Below are 19,868 nucleotides of genomic sequence, written 5' to 3' on the forward strand. Positions count from 1 at the left end.
CTATTATATATACTTCTCTGAAATAGCTAATGATGTAAAGTTGTAGGCAACTTCAATTTTCAGGGATAAATAAATAATGAACCTAAAAAGCGAGCACAACCTTACAGACTAAATTTGCTTATTTCTAGCATGTATATACTCAGCAAGAAGTGCGAGAACTTCTTGGCCGCTTGGATCTAGGAAATAGGACAAAGATGGGACAGAAAGGATCATCCGGGTTATTTCGAGCTGTTTCAGCTTTTGGTGTTGTAGGTAAGAAACATGCATCCCTCTTACTACCTCTTTTTTTTTTTTTTCCTACATAGACTCCTTGAAGATAGTTTGCAAGGCTTATTTTTATATAGGTTTATAAATATGACCCATCCTCTGTGGCTTTGGTTGTTTAAAACTGAATTATCTATCAGCCAAGTATCAAACAGCCTTTATATAGCATCTGCTATGTACTTAGGACTGTGTTCAGTTTTGTGTAGGATAGGAACAAATGTAGCGATAGTTTGGAACTTTAAGGAGTCTGTCTTGTCAAGGAATGAAAAAGTAAAAATTGACTTGGACTGTAAACATCAGCTGGAAAAACAGATACAGGTAAAACCAGCTTTTAAATTAAGAGGAATTTCTCCCAAGGACATGCTACAGTGTAAAGTGTCGTAACCCCTTTCTCTGAATGACAACTGCTTTCTTACTCACTGAGAAACTTTGTTCTCTAAAATCACAGACTATCAGAAACTTTGCTCTTTAAAATTGTGTCAGTAAGAGAAAACATGCCCCTCTTGCCTGGATGAGCTAGGTCATTTTGACACAGAGAAGCAGCCTTGATTGACAACTCATGCAGAGTTTCAGATAAGGGGTTTCTGGACACAGCAGTCTACAGCTCTGCTAACTTTATTGCTTTCAAAGAAATGAGACCACGAGTCTGCTTCACAGTCTAGACTTGATGTTTATCTCTTTACATGCAGTCTTGCTTTGGTTTGAGTCTCTTTGTTTAAATTTTACCTAATCGTGTCCCCAGATCCTATAATAACACCTTTATTTATTCATGAACAAATGTAGAAATGGCCTTGGCCTTTAAGTAGTCTGTGGTCTGGCTTGTGGGGCATTTGTGAGATGCCCCACAGTTCTTCTGGTGTGTTGTCCTTAGTGGGGCAGTAAACCTGTCTTTGCTCTACCATGGGTTTGTCCCGGGGAGTCTTAAGATGATTGGACTAGGATGGGGGACAAAACCCAGTGCATATGAAAACAACTCCAGGATTGGAATTAAGAGCCCAGCTGTGTAGTCAAAGGTAAATGGTATTGGAGATTACATAAGAGGTAGACTTCTTGGACCTGGAATGACAAGGAAAGATTTCCTGAAGATGATGAGACTCAGGCTGGACCCTGAAGGAGAAGCAAGGTTTGGATGGATGTGGGGAAGGGAGGAGAGAGCTCCAGTAGGGGCAACAGCAGAGGTGCGGGCATGAAGATGCCCATGGGTCCTGGGATGCTGGCAAGTAGTTGGGTGAGGCCAGGTCACTGGGACCTTGGAAGCCAAGCAGAGGGCAGTTGTATCTCAGCTTCCCTGTTGGCAGAGCCTTATCTTGAGTCTTTTTTTTTTTTTTTTTTTTAACACTTACAAAATTATCTCTCTGCTTCTTAAACCTACTGGACTGTATGCAATATTGACTGAGTGATTAGTGTCTATAGATGTTAACAAAATTAATATGGTCTGAACTATGCTATATAGTTTCATATTCTCTTATGTTCATTTTTCTGATTAGTGCTTTCTATTTGGTGACCCTATATTTGTTGAGACTTTGATTATGCATGTAGCGCCGTATTTGAAGTTCATTTTTCTCGGTGTGCTCTCATAGCCCTTCATGTGTAATCCATTTAGGCGCATTTTGTGCCTTAGGCGGCTGCCAGGGAAAGTTGAGAGTGGTAGGTGTGATTGGTTTCCTCTCCATAGGACTGGCCCCTTCTCTGTACCTTCTGCTCAGTCTTGACAAATCCCTTGAGGTTTCGTGTTTAATGGGTACCTGTTTGTGGGCGTGTGCATGTCGTCGTATGTCATGTGAGTTCATGTGTTTAAATTCCATACATTCCATATGTGTTAAATTCCACGTTAAGTGTTACTTATATGTTAAAGAAAAAAAACTTGTAAGTAAAATGTGTCTCAAATACAGTAGGCTTAATTAGTTACTTAATAGGTTAAATTCATTCCTTTAAATGCAGATACTTTATTATAACTTTTTAAAATGGAAATTTCCTAAAGTGTATGTAATATTGAATGCCTCATTAGCCAGGGTTAATTATTCAAAATTGAACCTTCCTTGATGATTAAGTATAACGAATTGAAGATCAGTTATTGAACTGTGTTTAAAAATAGCTGCCCTTGGGTGTTCTGGAGTTGTAGTGGGCAGTTTGCCTTTACAAGTGGCCTCTAGATGCTGTACTGTGTTGTTGTAATGGTACTTTCATCATTCTTCATTGTTCTGGACATATTTGCTTTTAGCAGTATTCCTTGCCTCATTTTATTTTGTTTATTTTTATACAGCAGGTTCTTATTAGTTATCTGTTTTATACATATTAGTGTACATATGTCAATCCCAATCTCCCAATTCATCCTTGCCTCACTTTAAATCTGTTGATAACTAAGCTTGTAAAACCAAAGCTTTATTTTAATCAATTGATGACCAAGTTTATAACCAGATACTCATTTTATACAGAAGTATTAGTTAATAAACTTTGGGTAAGGGCTGAAGGTGTCTCCATGTTTCTCTTAGGTGGCATTCTTAGGTATTGTGGTAGCAATTTCTCTCGCAATTTGAGGCCTCTTTGAGACTGTCCTTGGATGGTGAAGTCACTGAAAAGACTAACCTACCAGTAAAGTGACACAGTAATGTACTGAGTAAGCATTTGTTATTTTCAGGGCAATGCACTTTATGTATTCTAGTTCAACCATGTAAATAAAACTGAGAATCTTTAAGAGTAAATAGGAAGTAAATAAAAGGCTATGATTTGTCTAGTACTGCCTTAGAAATAATGAGGGCTACTGAAATAGCAACTGCCTTAGAAATAATGAGGGCTACTGAAATAGCAAAACACAAAATGCTTATGTTTGGAAAATGTATAGTCTGGTTGTCAAAATAATACATGTGTGAAAGGACTAGAGTGGTTGTCTTCTGTGACTGAAATATTTTCTCTCAACTTTTTCAGCATGCCTAATTTGTGAATAGTACTTTGGCTAGGATGTTTTGGACTGCTATTGTGGTTCATTTAATTCATAATCTATAAGAATCTAGAGCAGTGCTTCTCAACTATGTGTAGTAAAGGACCAATTTTTTTTTTCCAGAAATGTGTCACAGACCAACACAAGATCCCACTGTGCAGAGCTTGCCTTCAACTTGGGCCACATGTGACTCATCACATAAGTTCAGTAATACCCAAACTAGTCTTGCCTGTTCAAGGCAAGTTCATTGATCATGAACTCAGATGTTTCTAAACCCTTACTTTCAATTCGTTTACTTGTCTTTTCGTGGGCTGGTACCAAAAGCTCAGGGACCATTACTGGTCCCCAGACATGGATCGATCCTGTCCTGTAGCTACCTTGCCCTTTTCTGACCTGCTCCATTGTTATTTGGCAGCCAGCAGGAGGCTTGGGAGGCCACTGGATGGGATCATGAGCATCCCTCACGTAGTTGTTTTATCTGGTCCTGGGGCACTCGGACGGAGTCGGTGGCTGGTGGCCTGTAGTCCTTACTACTCTCAGCTCTGTGACCATCCAGCCCCTTTGGATATATGTCCTTTTTCTGCTTGTGTCTCCTGTCAGAAGAAACTCTTGTAAGCTTTTAGTACAATGTGTCGTTATAGCAGACTAAGTGATGGACTCAGTTGTTCTTTAAAGCAACACCCTTAGAAATAGATTGCAGATCCAAGATACAGGGAAAACAACAATAAAGTGTGAGCCTCAGACTAGTAAGGGAACAGTAAATTTGGTGTTAGAGAGTCACTTTGGTCCCTTGTGGGTTTATTTTTGGTTTTGTTGTTGTTTTGCGGTACACGGGCCTCTCACTGTTGTGGCCTCTCCCGTTGCGGAGCACAGGCTCCGGACACGCAAGCTCAGCGGCCATGGTTCACGGGCCCAGCCACTCCGCGGCACGTGGGATCCTCCCGGACCGGGGCACGAACCCGTGTCCCCTGCATCGGCAGGCGGACTCTCAACCACTGCGCCACCAGGGAAGCCCCCCTTGTGGTTTTTGATACTTCTCTGCCAGAGTGCTGTTCTCCCTGAAGGCTTTTAAGATAGTGACTAGCTGACACGTGACCTCCCAGCAGGATACTGCCCTCTTCCCTGTTGGTGGGCTTGTGGGTCCTTTCCAGCCACCAGAACTCCACACCACTCCATCCTCTCACACTGTCCTTTTTTATTTACTTTGCTTGGTGTCCAACTAAAATGACACAGCCTTCTCTACTCGGAGAGAGAGAAATCACTTTTGCATGATGACAGTCATCTAGGCATCTGGGAAATACTCAGGGAAATTGGTCTGGGATCAGAAGTACATAGAATGAAGATGAAAAAACTTGTTCTGGTTTTCAGTATGTTAAAACGATGATTAGGCTGACTCTTGACAGAGGTCTATGCCAAGCTGAAGCCTTTTAATTGTTGGTTATATTTGATAGGAACCTTTTAAAAAGGAGTGACGTTTCCAACTGGTAGTAAAAAGGAAAAAGAAAATAATCTCATAATATGCTGAAAGCATTTTATGCTGGTAGAAAATATTCTTTTGTGCAGTATATTTACTTAATCAAAATTATGAAGGGACATGTACAATGAAATAAATAGAGCTGAAAACATAAAATTAAAATTCAGTTGAAATGAAGGTTGGGAGAAATTATTATAGAGAGGGTTTCTTTTCTATAAAAAGTAAATATATAGCAAGAACAAAGGGGAAATTCATTCATCTTGGGAATATTTATTACTTAAAGCCAATTAGATTCTCTTTTTGGGGTGTTTTTATGCTGCTCCCAAGACCCTTAATTTTGTAGGTTTTAGCCTTCTCAAAGGATAACTGCTTCCTAACTTGCTTTTAATGAGATTGACATTAGCTTTTTCTCCTATCTTAAATCCTTTAGCTTCAGTCAGGGAATTTTTAGCTAGTCTCCAAGGGGAGGTGGGGAGGAGCATAAACGAACATTTTTTTAAAATGTGCTTTGTGGATCTCTGAAATATAAGTATTTTTCATGGTTTTAATAGAAATAGCCAGGTTCATAAAATCCCTGAGGTGTCTTTTATATATTTTGGTTCATTTATGTTAATATGTTCAATTACTAATTTTCTTTTTTGTCAGTTAAGAATAACAAGACACAGACAATGGGTATTTGCCAATTCTAGAGCAACCATTTATAGCACCAAGATCCTAGCTCAAGCTTTATAGAGTATAACACTCAGAGAGAGAGAGAGAGAGAGAGAGAGAGAGAGAGAGAGAGAGAGAGAGAGAGAGAGAGCGAGTGAGTACACCCACACATGCACATAAGAAAGTTAGTTTTGAAAAATGGTTACGCTATATATAAGATCCTTGGTTGAGTTTTTCTTTCAGTGCTTTGAATATGTTATCCCACAGCCTTCTGGCCTCTTCTGTTTCTGATGGGCAGTCAGCTGTAAGTGACCGTATCTGACTCACTCTGTCAGTGAGTGGGGGTGATGGGATCCAGTATTTGTGCTGGAGTAAAGCCTCCACTCTACAAGTAGGACTGGGTAGAAGAAAGGAGCCCCCAGTTTCAGATGTGTTTGCCTGGAATAGAGCGTCTGCAGCACAGAGCTGGAAGGAATGGGAAATGCTGGTGCCCTGCACCTCCTGAGCAAAAACCAAGGCTCTAGACTGAGAGCTGGGGAGGGAGGAAGGGGTACTGGTTTTTTTGGCGACACCTGCTGGGACTGGATATTCTGTCCCACTGAATTGGGAGAAGGGTGTAGAAGGGAAACAAATTATGGTTCGTATGTCACAGACTTGCTTTTCTTTCCAAGGTCTAGTAGATTTTCTTGAATAAATGTTTCTCCATTTGCTGTATGCCATTGTATCTCCATTCTGGAGAATTTCCAGAAACTTTCAATGTTTTGTTTTGTTTTTATAATTTTTACCAGTTGTGGTTGTTTCATTGGGGAGAGGCTCTGCTGAGCTCCTCACGTAACCGGTTCAGAAGTGTTCCCCTCCCTCTCCCCACAACTGACAAGAGAGTTAGTTTTAACACCCAAAGCAAAAGTTCTGGGAGCCAGAACATTTTTAACCAAGATTGTGTGGTAACTAGTGTGTTGCTGAGAACTTAGTGCTACTGAACATTAATACATGTGGTCTTTCTTTAATCAGGTTGTTTAGAGCAATATTTTTAAGTGAGATAAATATTTCTAGAGAATAATTCTAAGACAACCGAAAACTTGTATGGCTGTAAATCATAGAAATAATAAAGTAGGAAATGTGTCAAAAATTTTTTGCCTTTTAAACATGTATCTAAAAGCATTACTAAGTTTAAGAAATGTATTTATCTTTCTTTTTTTGTTGTGTAGGTTTTGTCAGGTTTTTAGAAGGCTATTATATTGTGTTAATAACCAAAAGGAGGAAGATGGCAGATATTGGAGGTCATGCAATATATAAGATTGAAGATACAAATATGATCTATATACCCAATGATTCTGTACGGATTACTCATCCTGATGAAGCTAGGTATGTACTGGTGGTAACTGCTACTTTTTTACCTGGTAGACCAATTAGAAAATAAAACATAGTCAAAAGATTATAAATGTTATGTTAAGGTGTAAAATACTGGCTCAGAATGCTATAGCTTTTGTTCAAGGGCTATTAAAAACCCTTCATTAAAACAATTGATTTGGGCAAGAATCAACAATGGCTCCTAAAACCATTAGGTGAGAGGTTATTGTTGAGGAACAGATATTCACTTAGTCTCAACATAACATACTCCATAACTATCTTTATTATTTACAAAGAGAAAAAAATGACAAACATACTTACCAAATGATCAAACTTAGCATCACTAATAATGAGACAAAACTGACATTATTTGCCTCTTAACATGAAGCAATGGGAAGGACACCCACTACCTGTGTAGTTTTCTTACTAAAAATATTTAACTTGAATCTAAGCATGAGGAAATAATCAGATAAGTCTATATTGTGGGACTTTCTGTAAGACACTGGCCTGGACCCTTCAAAAATGTCAATGTCGTGTAACACAGGAAGAGCCAGAGTTGTTCTAGAGTTTAGAATAGACATTACAAAGTGCAACACTTGAATTTCTGTTAGATCCTGGATTAAAACGTGCGTGTATGCTCATGTACACGTGCGCATGCGCACACACACACACACATACACACAGAGCTATAAAGGACTCTACTGGAGTGGTTTGTATATGGACTATATACTAGGGGATATTGGATCAGTATTAAATTTTGGGTGTATAATGATATTGTGGTTACTCAGGAGATTGTCCTTGTTCATAATAAATATATAATAAAATATTTAGGACTGAGGTTTCATCATGTCTGCTACTTACTGTAAATGGTTTAGAAAAACAAAATGTACATGTGTATTTAAAGAGAGAATGTATGTGTGTATAAATGTATAACGAGAAATGTTCAACAGTGAATTCAGGTGAAGGATATACTGCTGTTACACTATTTTTTCCCCCAATTTTTCTATGGATTTGAAACCTTTAAAAAGTTTTGGGGGGAAATTACTGGAACCTTGGGCATGTGGGGAAAGGCTATTAATAAATTAATAAAATGACAGAGAAAAGACTAGAATTGGTTTATTTTAATATTATAAAGGTTAAAATGGAACAAAGTTAGACATGCTTATAAGTTTTTAGGGAAGGTAACAGTTTAGATTTTAATTACACTCAGTACTTTCATAGTGTTGTTCTAGATACATGAACCGGAATTTAAAGGTGGTGTGGCTCTCTTGTTTAAGACCCTCTTAGATAGTGGTTTTCTGGACCTTTGTGACATTGTCTTTGGTATTTGGAAGTGGAGTATTTAAAAAATAATTTGTTTACACAAGGGTAAATAGAGTTTACCCGATAGAGTGGACTTTTGTCTTATACTAACTGAAAAAAATTATGTCTCTTGTAGCTTATAGGCAGGCATAGTATATTGAATAAAAGTGAATCAGAGAGGAATCTAAAAAAATGATACAAATGAACTTATTTACAAGACCGAAGTAGACTCACAGACACAAACAAATTTTTGGTTACCAGAGGGGAGGGGGGGGGTGATAAATTAGGAATTTGGGATTAACAGATATACACTACTATATATAAAATAGATAAAAAACAAGGACCTACTGTATAACACAGGGAACTATATTCAATATCTTGTAGTAACCTATAATGGAAAAGAATCTGAAAGAGTATATATATACATATATGTGTGTGTATGTGTATATATATATATATATATATATATATATATAACTGAATCACTTTGCTGTACACTTGAAACATTGTAGATCAACAGTACTTCAATAAAAAATAAATTAATTTTAAAAAGTGAATCAGGCCAGTGCATATAAATCCAAGGGATGGGGAAAAATTGAAGAGGTTTATAAGCCTCATCTTTACGATTCTTTAGCTGAGAATAGTAAAACAAATTACGTTCTTCTGTATAGTGATATGACTATCTTTAAAGAGTGAACTTATCTTGTGATTAATATTGTATAGTAAATGGAATAATCCAGAATAAGATACAATTATATTAATAGCTTGTTATAGGTGGACTTATACTATTACTGGATAGGTAAACTTTTACATACTTAACAAAACTATGTAATGCAATAATGCATTTAAGTAAAAATGTTTGGTATGATATTAGGAAATAAAGTACTGTAAAACATTTCATACAAAATGATAAGTAGAGGTTACCCCTCTAATGTGTGGTTGTAGCAACATTATAAAAGTTTCTAGAGCAATTCACCATGTTAAAATATTGTTGGGAAAAATTATGATTATCTTAATATATGTAGAAAATATATTTGAGGGAATTCCCTGGCTGTCCGGTGGTTAGGACTCCGTGCTTTCACTGCCGAGGGCACAGGTTTGATCCCTGGTTGGGGAACTAAGATCCCGCAAGCCGCACGGCGTGGCCAAAAAATGTGTGTGTTTGTGTGTATTTATATTTATATATATTTTTTCATATATATATATATATGACAAATTCAATACCTATTTGTGATCAATGTCTTTAAAATGTTGAAATGAATATGAAAAAGTGTTAACATTTATTAATCCTGAGTGGTAGATACATGGACATTTTATCCTGCACTTTTTTTTTTTCAGTTTAAAACTTTGCAGCTTAAAATTATGGTGACCCACAAACATTTGTGCTTGTTTTTGTTCCTCCACTCTCTCCAACCTCAAAGCATATTGTGAAAACAAGAACAGTATTTACTTCTGTCTTGCCCAAAGTCTAAGCACCCTATGTATGTAAGGGCATGACTTTCCCTCTCTGGCATAATCAGTGATGAGGAAATGGTCAAAGTAAAGTTAAGGGTCTCAAGTGATGATCAGGATACTTAGAAATTGCTCCAGATGAAATCTCTTCTCCGGTTATGGATTGAATTTCTCAGTTTCAATGAATGTAGTTACAAATATAAATGTATATATGTGTATATGTTAAGCTATGAACAAATAATGGTGTTGAGTGAATGCAATATGCTTTGGGGTTTTTTTTTGTCATTTATTCCCCCAGTTTTATTGAGGTAAAATTGATATACATCACTGTGTTGGTTTAAGGTGTTCAGCATAATGGTTTGACTTAGATATAATATATTGTGAAACGATTACTGCAGTAGGTTTAGTTAGCATCTGTCGTCTCATATAGATACAATAAAAAGAAAAAAAAAGAAGAAAATTTCTTTCCTTGTTATGAGGACTCAGGATCTACTCTCTTAACTTTCATGTATATCATATAGCACTGGTAACTATAGTCATCAGGTTGTTAACTGTAGTCATCATTTTTTTTTTTTAGGTATCTACGAATATTTCAAAATGTGGACCTGTCCAGCAATTTTTACTTTAGGTATGTTTGAGCTGAATTTTGCTTTGCTCTTATCAGTCTCTTAAATGTTCATATAATTTTCCATAGGGTAAAAACAGAATCAGTAGTACTTCAGTTATTCTTTTTTTTTAAATAGCCAATTTTTTTTCATCTAAAATAGTACAAATACAAGTATTTCCTCCTTTTAAAAATCTGATATTTGAAATTTTGAATGGATAAATTGTAATTATTCTCACTATAAAAATCATCTTCATTAGGATTTTAAGGAAATATTCTTATTTTTTAGTTTTGAACAACAAAAATGAAATCTGCATTCAATCTATATACAGAGTTGTAACAGTTTCACAGTTTTCAATTTAACAATCTAGCAAAATTAGGTAAAAATAAATTCAAAATAGGAAGAACTGTTGAAATACCAACATACCGCTATTGGCATTGTAAATTACTAACTTTCCTGGAGAGGAACGTAGCATTAAGTATATATGAAAATATGCCTGAAGGTAATAAATCAGGAGAGAAAATATTAATCCTTATTTGTAAAGGGACATTAATAGTTTCTCTATTTATCATGGCCCAAACAAGCAAACCAACCAACACAGGGACAACCCAAATATCGATAATTGAAAAATAAGCAAGCAAATTATAGCAGAGCATCATGATAAAATATTATACCACTGATGTTGTGACCAATATGTAGGCCAGGTAAATAGAATTTTCCATGTAGCCTAATAACTTTCTATCAGCCATAATGTCCAAACTCAAAAGTAGAACATAAAATAGCATATAGCAATAAGGACTTGAGTCATGGGATTAGAAGAGGACCCAGAGTGTTGTAGCTATTGGTGTTACATACTTCTGGGGTACTTTGCATTATTTTAAATTTATTTTTAAACTGTTAGTATAGTTAACCATTTCTTTATGAAATAAAGAAAAACTTGTCTACTGTGTAGAGTGTATTATGTCTTCATTGATGTGAAACCGAAGACAATTAATTTAGCAATAGTATAGTGAAGGGCTCCTAAAGAAATAATTTTTGCTTCCACCAATGTTTATTGAAAGTATATTTCCGTTGTATTTGTTTCCATCATTTGCTTTTCAGCCTTTATTGCTTAATTATAGTCTCTGTGAGTTATTACTGAAGCTCAGTGGTACTGTTAGAAATGGTCTCCTGCTTCACAGTTTTCAACTTTGTCTGCATCCCCATACTGAGTTCTGAACAAGTCATTCCATAAGTAAAAATATGAGGTTATAGAATTCTGAAAAGCTTATACTACAGTGTTATGATTCAGCTAGAATAAAGCAGGAAGAATTGATTGTTAAAAGTAAAAGCCCAGCTTCTCTCCACCCCCCAGCTTTATTGAGATATTATTGAAATAAAGTTTAAGTTGTACAATGTGATGATTGATACATGTATAGATACATACATATATTGCAAAATGATTACCACAATAAGGTTAGTTAACACCTTCATCCCATCACACAGTTGTGATTGTGTGTATGTGTGTGTGTGTGCGTGTAGTGATAACATTTAAGATTTACTCCCTTAACAAATTTCAAGTATATAATTCAGTATTGTTAATTATAGTTATCATGCTCTGTACATTGGATATCCAGATCTTATTTATCTTATGGCTAAGAGTTTGTACCCTTTGACCAACATTTCTCCATTCCTCCCTCTGCCACTGGCAACTACTATTCTACTCTCTCGTTCTATAAGTTCAGCTTTTTAAGATTCCACATGTAAGTGAGAACATAGTCTTTGTCTAACTTATTTTACTCAGCATAATGCCCTCCAGGTTCATCCATGTTGTTGCAAAAGGCAAGATTTCCTTTTTTATGGCCAGATGATACCCCAGTATTTATATATGCCACATTTTCTTTATCCATTCATCTGTTAATGGAGTCAGGTTGTTTCCATGTCTTGGCTCTTGTCATTAATTCTGCAGTGGACGTGGGGGAGCAGATATCTCTTTGAGATAGTGATCTCATTTCCTTTGGATATGTACCCAGAAATGGGATTGCTGGATCATATGGTAATCTATTTAAAATTTTAAAAAATTTATTTATTTAATTTTATTTATTTATTGTTTTTGGCTGCGTTGGGTCTTCATTGCTGTGCGCGGCCTTTTCTCTGGTTGCCGCGAGCGGGGCCTACTCTTCGTTGCAGTCCGCAGGCTTCTCATTGCGGTGGCTTCTCTTTTTACAGAGCGTGGGCTCTAGGCGCACAGGCTTCTGTAGTTGTGGCACGGGGCTTAGCAGTTGTGGCTCGCGGGCTCTAGAGCGCACGCTCAGTAGTTGTGGCACATGGGCTTAGTTGCTCCACGGCATATGGGATCTTCCTGGACCAGGGCTTGAACCCGTGTCCCCAGCATTGGCAGGCAGATTCCCAACCACTGAGCCACCAGGGAAGCCCTATTTTTAATTTATTGAGGAACCTCCATTCTGTTTTCCATAGTGGCTGCACCAATTTACATTCCCACCAGCAGTGCAAAAGGTTCTCTTTTCTCTGCATCCTTGCCAACCCTTACTGTTTTTTTGTTTTATAATAGTCATTCTAATAGGTATGAGGTAATATCTCATTGCGGTTTTGATTTGCATTTCTCTACTGTGATGTTGAGCAACTTTTCATGCACTTGTTGCCCATTTGTATGTCTTCTTTGGAAAAATGTCTGTTCAAGTCTTTTGCCCATTTAAAAATTGGATTATTTGTATGTTTGCTGTTGAGTTGCATGAGTTACTTATGTATTTTGGCTATTAACCCATTAATAGTGAGATGGTTTGCAGATATTTTCTTTCATAAGTTGCCTTTTTATTTTGCTGACTCTCTTTTTCTGTGCAGAAACTTTTTATTTTTTTATTTTTATTTTTTTTATAAATTTATTTATCTATTTTTGGCTGCGTTGGGTCCTTGTTGCTGCACGCGGGCTTCCTCTAGTTGCGGCGAGTGGGCGCTGCTCTTCGTTGCGGTGCACGGGCTTCTCATTGCAGTGGCTTCTCGTTGCAGAGCACGGGCTCTAGGCGCACGGGCTTCAGGAGTTGTGGTGCGCGGGCTTCAGGAGTTGTGGTGCGTGGGCTTCAGTAGTATGGCACGCGGGCTCAGTAGTCGTGGCGCACGGGCTTAGCCACTCCACGGCATGTAGGATCTTCTCGGACCAGGGCTCGAACCAGTGTCCCCTGCATTGGCAGGCGGATTCTCAACCACTGCGCCACCAGGGAAGCCCTGTGCAGAAACTTTTTAGTTTGAAGCTTTTTAGTTTGTTTATTTTTGCTTTTGTTGCTTGCTCTTTCGGTGTCATATCCAAAAAACATCTTTGTCAAGAACAGTGTCAAGGAAATTTTCTCCTATGTTTTCTTTTAATAGTTTTATAGTTTTGGTTCTTAACATTTAAGGCTTTAATCCATTTTGAGTTAACTTTTTGTGAGTGGTGTAATACAGGGGTCCAATTTCATTCTTCTGGTGGTTGTCCAGTTTTCCCAGCACCATTTATTGAAGAGACTATTGTTTCTTCATTAGTCTTTTTGGCTCCCTTGTCAAATATTAGTTGACTATATAAGAGTGGGTTTATTTCTGGGCTCTCAATTCTATTCCATTGGTCTAGGTGTCTTTATGTCAGTAACACACTGTTTTTTGTTTTGTTTTGTTTTGTTTTTTTGCGGTACACGGGCCTCTCACTGCCGTGGCCTCTCCCGTTGCGGCGCACAGGCTTCGGACGCGCAGTCTCAGCCGCCATGGCTCACGGGCCTAGCCGCTCCGCAGTATGTGGGAACTTCCTGGATCGGGGCGTGAACCCGTGTCCCCTGCATCGGCAGGTGGACTCTCAACCACTGCACCACCAGGGAAGCCCCAGTAACACACTGTTTTGAATGCAATAGCTTGTCAGTAAGGTTTGAAATCAGGAAGTTTGATGCCTCCAGCTTTGTCCTTCTTTCTTAAGATTGCTTTGGCTATTAGGAGTCTTTTGTAGTTCCATACAAATTTTAGAATTGTTTTTTTTCTATTCCTGTGTAAAATGTCATTGGAATTTTGATAGGGATTATATTGAATCTATAGATGGCTTTGGGTAGTATGGACATTTAAACAATATTCTTCTGTTCCATGAACACTGGATATCTTTCCATTTATTTGTGTCTTATTTTTTTCATCCATGTGTTATAATTTTTAGTGTACAGATCTCTTACCTCCTTTGTTAAATTTATTCCTAAGTATTCTTCATGCTCTTGTAAATGCGATTGAAAAACCAACTTTTTAATACAGATTTTACCCCTGTGAGATTAGATGCTAGTAAAACTAATGGCTCTATCAAGCAAATGTGGTAAAATTTAATTTCACAGATGAAATATTTCAATTTCAAAGAAATAAATAGTAAATCAAAATTTGATAATAAATTAAGGAAGAAAAAATATGTGTGTGAGTCCCCAGACAAAATTGTAACCATCTTAAAATATGACTAAAATACTTACAAATTTGTATAAACCTAAAGAATTCTAGATACTGTCTGAAATTCTGTGCTAAAAATATATAGCTAGAGATACTTATAAAAATTGTTAATTTTGTGCAAATATTGTTTGCACAGACTGTTACAATTTTTTGGATGACTGTTATGCTTTTCAAACATATTTTACCATGATGGCTTGTGTTATTTGCTTATTCTTGTTTTATTACTAAGTCAGTTATGGTACCACCAGTAATAATTAATAGAATTCTCTTCATTCATAGGTAAACTAGAGTACAGACCATGCACCATTGCAGTGGATATTGTAACATTTTTAATACTCCATTCAGATATATATGAGGGTGTGACCCCTTTGTACAAGGCCCTGAAGTTAGATTAATTTCAGCGTGAAGCAAAAAATGCACATTGTAAATCAATTAATGTAGGTTACTCACATTGTATTGTATATTTCTAGTTATGCAAATGCCTAAGTCATGCAGTGATTTTTAAATTTCCAATTATATTCATGGTTTACTGTGTTTTAATGTGCTTATTTGTATAGCATTGCTTTCAAGGAAACTAACAGGTGCTAAGTAGTTTAGTTCATAGGTTTTAATTCCTTCTGGGAGCCAAGACTATGAAATATGTTTTGCTTTTCTAATTCTTATTAATTTTTAGTTCTTTTCTCAGTTACAGCTATGATTTGTCCCATTCACTTCAGTATAATCTCACTGTCTTGCGTATGCCCCTGGAGATGTTAAAGTCAGAAACGACCCAGACTCGCCAGGAGAGTTTCGACATCTTTGAAGATGAAGGGTTAATTACACAGGGTGGAAGCGGTAGGTGGTTTTCAGCACATCCAATATATGTTAATGTGGCATCTGTGAAACAGCATCTCATTAAATTCACTCACATTTCCCTCATATTTCTCCTTTCCTCTTTGCTCTTTGTCCTTATATCAGGTTGTTTCAGGTATATGAACTTGACCAATTCATTTTTATAGAGATCGTGCATCACCAAATGAATTTCATTTGTGGGCAAGCCAGAAAATTGTATACTGATGTTTTCTAGCAAAATTTCATGCACCTTTTATGGAATACATTCAGTTTAGTCTCTGAATGGAGAATTTTCTTTTTAAGTATTGGAGAATACACACCACCACCTTATTTTTCTTCATAGAGACCAATTGTATACGGGTTGAGTTTTAGAAAACAGTTACCATGGCTTGCCTATTGCATCCTAGACATTTATATGTTGTATCTCTAATCCTCATAAAAACTCTGCTCAGTAGGTATAATGCTACTTTGAAAGAAATAAAGGCTAAGTAGGAAACTCAGGCCTAGAGATTAAGATCACAAGGCCAATGTCTAGAGGAGCCATTGCAATAGGTCAGAGGCTGTTCTGACTTTGATTGGTCTCAGCTTGCCCCTCTGGTCCCTCATAAGCCCTGCTTCTGTCAGGACCATTGTGGGATTACTGCAGGACCTGTGTGTGACTAGTCTAGGGTGACCCTGGACTACTGGGACTAACGAGTCACAGAATAGAATTGGTACCTTTATCCCTAGATTTGGGGGTTGGTCTAGAAATCTAAAGCCAGAGACATTGCTAGAGTTAATGTTGTGAAGGAATTGCTTCAGACTTAAGACAGTTTAGCTGAATTGGGCTTACTATGGAAACATAAAAAGTCAGTAGTGTCTTTGGGTGCCTTCCTCAGTGCGACTTCTATATAGTGACGGAGACGTGAGTGCAGAGGTAGAATGTAAGTTCCAGAAGGTTTGTCCTTACAGGACACACAAAGAGGCTGTACTGTTAGCATTTTGCCAAAGGTTCTGGTCCACTCTAAGAAGACTTAGACTGTTACTTAGACTGAATGCCATCTCTGTTATTGCCTTGACTCTTGTTAGTTTATTAGATTGAATATCTCTTGAGCTAAGGCCAAACCCAGTGCACCCTCCCTACCCCAAAACATCTAGATCACGGAAACTTGCCATGGTTCAGACATCTGGATTGTAACCTGTGCCAGTAGAGACAGGTGGAGGGTAAAATAATGTGTGCCTGAATATTTGTCACGTCATTTCTTCTAAATATCATACTTAGTAATAGAAGAGCTAAAAGTATTACTAAATTTGCACTATGTCTCATCTCACATCTGAATTTGAATATCTGTTCTGGGATCTGAATTAAGCCTCTGAAAGCTACTTAATTTTTTTCTATCAAGCAGTTCTACTTGATAGATATGAATAACTGTATTAGGTTTTTATAGCTGCTATAAGAAATTACCACAAACTCAGTGACTTAAAACTATACAAATTTACTATCTTATGGAAATCAGAAGTCCAAAAGAGGTCTCAGTGGACTAAAGTTAAGAGTGTCAGCAAGGCTGCATTCCTTTCTTGAGACCCTAGGGAAAAATCCATATTCTTGCCCTTTTCATCTTCAAAGCCAGCAATGGCAGGCCAAGGGTTTTCCCACATTACATCACTCTGACGCTCACACTCCTGTTTCCCCCTTTCACTTACGATGACCTGTGATTACATTGGGTCCACTTGGACAATTCAGAATAATCTCCCCATCTTAAGGTCATCTGATTAGCAACCTTAATTCCATCTGCAACTTTAATTCCTTCTTGCCATTGTAACATAACATATTCACAGGTTTTGGTGATTAGGACATAGACATCTTTTCTGTAGGAGAGGGATGCGTTATTCTACTACACAGGGGAAAACTGATAGGAAAGAGAGGGTGAGGGTAATAGGTATCGGGGTAGGTAGAAAAGGAAAATAATACATTTTTTAAGAATCTCTAATGTGTCAGGCAGCATGTTAGTCACTTTGCATATATTATTTTTTTAATCTGAATAATATCTCTGCGGTGAGTAGTACCATCATTTCACAGTTTAGAAAATTGAGGTTCTGAGATGTTAAGTAACTTGCCAAAGGTCACAGAGCTGGTAAGTGACAAAGACAGGACTCCAATCCATTATTCATGCTCAGTGTAATGTCATTGAAGAGGTAGAGAAGGCTTAGTTTTTATGAATAAAACCAAAGTGTTTGTCATAGTATATAAACACTCTTAACATACATGTTTTGAAGAGTATTGACTGCCTCTATCCAGAACTGTTAACAATCTTTTAAGCCATTATCTTTTAAATGTACTTGTTTCTTATTTTGTACTTTATGTAAGTTTTGTAAAACTCATTGATGTTTAATAAATTTATTTGGATATCCTGAAATCATGCTTGATGAAATTAGTTTTGTTGTATAGAAAATGTTTGATATAATAACAACTACCACTTATGGAAGTATCAGTAAGACACCAGACTTGTTCTGAGCACTTTATGTGCATTATCAACTTATCTCATCTTTATAACAATCCCATGATACAGGCACAACTGAGGAAACAGGGGCACTGGGAGTAAGTGACCCTCTTGGTCACACCTGTCACCCTGCTGATGAGGAAGAGCTCGGATTTGGACCCAGGCGCTCTGACACCAGAGCCACGCTCCCAGCTGCTGTCCTTGCTGCCTCTCGGCCTCATTCATGTATTTGTACACATCTCCATAATTTCCCAGCTGTTTTCTTCTCTCTTAGGTTAAAAACTCACAAATCAGAAAATGTGTGTTTTCTTTAACTTTGTACAGAATCAGCACAGTGTTCTGGGCAATGAGATGAGTTATGTCTACTGAAAACAGCAATGATATTAATCAGGCATTTTGAAATTAAAACCAAAAGTTTAAGAACTTAAAAATGAATGTCAATCAATTTCCTTATCTTTCTCATACCAACTCTTATTTTTCAGGTGTATTTGGGATCTGTAGTGAGCCTTATATGAAGTACGTGTGGAACGGTGAACTTCTGGATATAATTAAAAATACTGTCCATCGTGACTGGCTGCTGTATATTATTCATGGGTTCTGTGGGCAGTCAAGTATCCTTTTTTTAAAAAATTAAGATACATATTATTAAACTTATGCTGTACCAGTTTGTAGAAAGCTATGTATGAATTATAAGATTACAATTATCTATGCATCCAACAGATAGATTATAATTACCTATGCATTCCACGTAGTTGAAATACAAACAGGAATGCAGATCTACTATGTATACAGACAAATAACAAGGAAGAAAACGCTATGTGCATAGGAGTGATACAGGTAGTATCATTCTTACCGGAGAGAAGGAGCAGAATCCCTGACAGGTGGGGAGGATGGGGCAGTCTCACAGGAAAAGTTGAACTTGGCCTGGCCTCCGTCAAAAGGCAGGCCTTGGCAATGAGATTGTGGATTGGGGAAGCACCATGAATGTAGAGATGGAAGAGTTCATGGGAGGGTACTTGTGGTTCGTATATATTGATAAAACCCCTGGGAGGTACAGTGTCGTCGGAAGGAGATCATTTAGGGGGAGTCAGACTGCCAGTCACCAGATTGCTTTGGTGGTTGGACCAAGGACTTTGGGATTGGTGCTGGAGCTTTTGAAAGATTTTTTTCAAGAGGGTAACATACAAATTAGTACTTAGGAAGCTTGACTGGATAGCTATTTTCAAGGTAGATTAAGTAAAATGAGACTAGAACAAGGGACACTTGTTAGGAAAAGATTGCAGTGGTTCAGGCATAAATGTAATGAAGGTCTGGATTAGGGCATAATAGATTAAATAGACATAGGGTGAGCCTTGGGCTAAGCTGATGAGTTCAATTTTATAAATACCTTTTGTCCTTTAATTTCGCTATGTTGAAAAACCGCTCAAGAATGTGCTATTATGTTATGAGGTTTAGGAAGGCAGTGTCTTCTTTCCAGAAGTGGTGTTTAGGTTTTTCCTGTCTCCTTTTGAGATCATGTAGGGCATTTGTGCACCTAGCCTGCTTTCTAGTTGACATTCTTCCTTGTGTTCTAGGTTTTTTAAAAAACCTAGAGTGAAAACTTTAAAGGAGTGGTTGTTTTGAGACCATTAAGTGGGTGAATGTGATGAACCACTATTATGCTGTCTTGCATCAGAACTTTGGGGAGGAGTGGAGTCGGGGGTAGAGCTGGAGAGATTAGCCTTGAAGAGGACCTGTGCTGCCTTCTTTGTGGCAAATGAGGGCAAGGAAAGGCTAGATGGAGACGCAGAGGACTTTTGGAATGAAGATGAGTGAGATTTGTGTGCTACACTTGAAATGGCTCATTACTTTATAATCATTTTCAACCAGTGAGTGGTGTTATCTGCTTCACCATTCACTGCATGATGAGATTTGGCTCTGAATTACTCTTTCTGCTTCCAAAAGTAAAATCAACCTGTAAAAGCACACAGTTTTCACCACCAAGGACACTAAAGAGAATGTGCTACAGTTTCTAAAGACAGTTTCTGAAAGGTAATTCTAAGCTGTTTTGTATTTCTCAAGAGTTAACTCAGGACCTGGCA

At 37.4% G+C, this 19,868-nt stretch overlaps 1 protein-coding gene across 9 annotated transcripts in view; it reads left to right on the forward strand.

Moving 5' to 3' along the window:
- The window catches only part of FIG4 (FIG4 phosphoinositide 5-phosphatase), a 128,726-nt gene that overhangs the window by 28,291 nt on the left and 80,567 nt on the right, over window positions 1-19,868 (forward strand). For 7 of the 9 annotated variants that reach the window (XM_059083594.2, XM_067011618.1, XM_067011615.1 and 4 more), the window contains 5 exons: window positions 129-252; window positions 6,536-6,692; window positions 10,009-10,059; window positions 15,162-15,310; window positions 18,270-18,398. In XM_059083594.2, coding sequence (XP_058939577.1) covers window positions 129-252; window positions 6,536-6,692; window positions 10,009-10,059; window positions 15,162-15,310; window positions 18,270-18,398 — 610 coding nt within the window. The remainder of the gene's footprint in view (window positions 1-128; window positions 253-6,535; window positions 6,693-10,008; window positions 10,060-15,161; window positions 15,311-18,269; window positions 18,399-19,868) is intronic. The other 2 variants (XM_067011622.1, XM_067011621.1) reach the window with 1 other exon arrangement.

The sequence above is a fragment of the Kogia breviceps genome, chromosome 13, assembly GCF_026419965.1.
Source record: "Kogia breviceps isolate mKogBre1 chromosome 13, mKogBre1 haplotype 1, whole genome shotgun sequence".
NCBI classification, from domain to species: Eukaryota; Metazoa; Chordata; class Mammalia; order Artiodactyla; family Physeteridae; genus Kogia; species Kogia breviceps.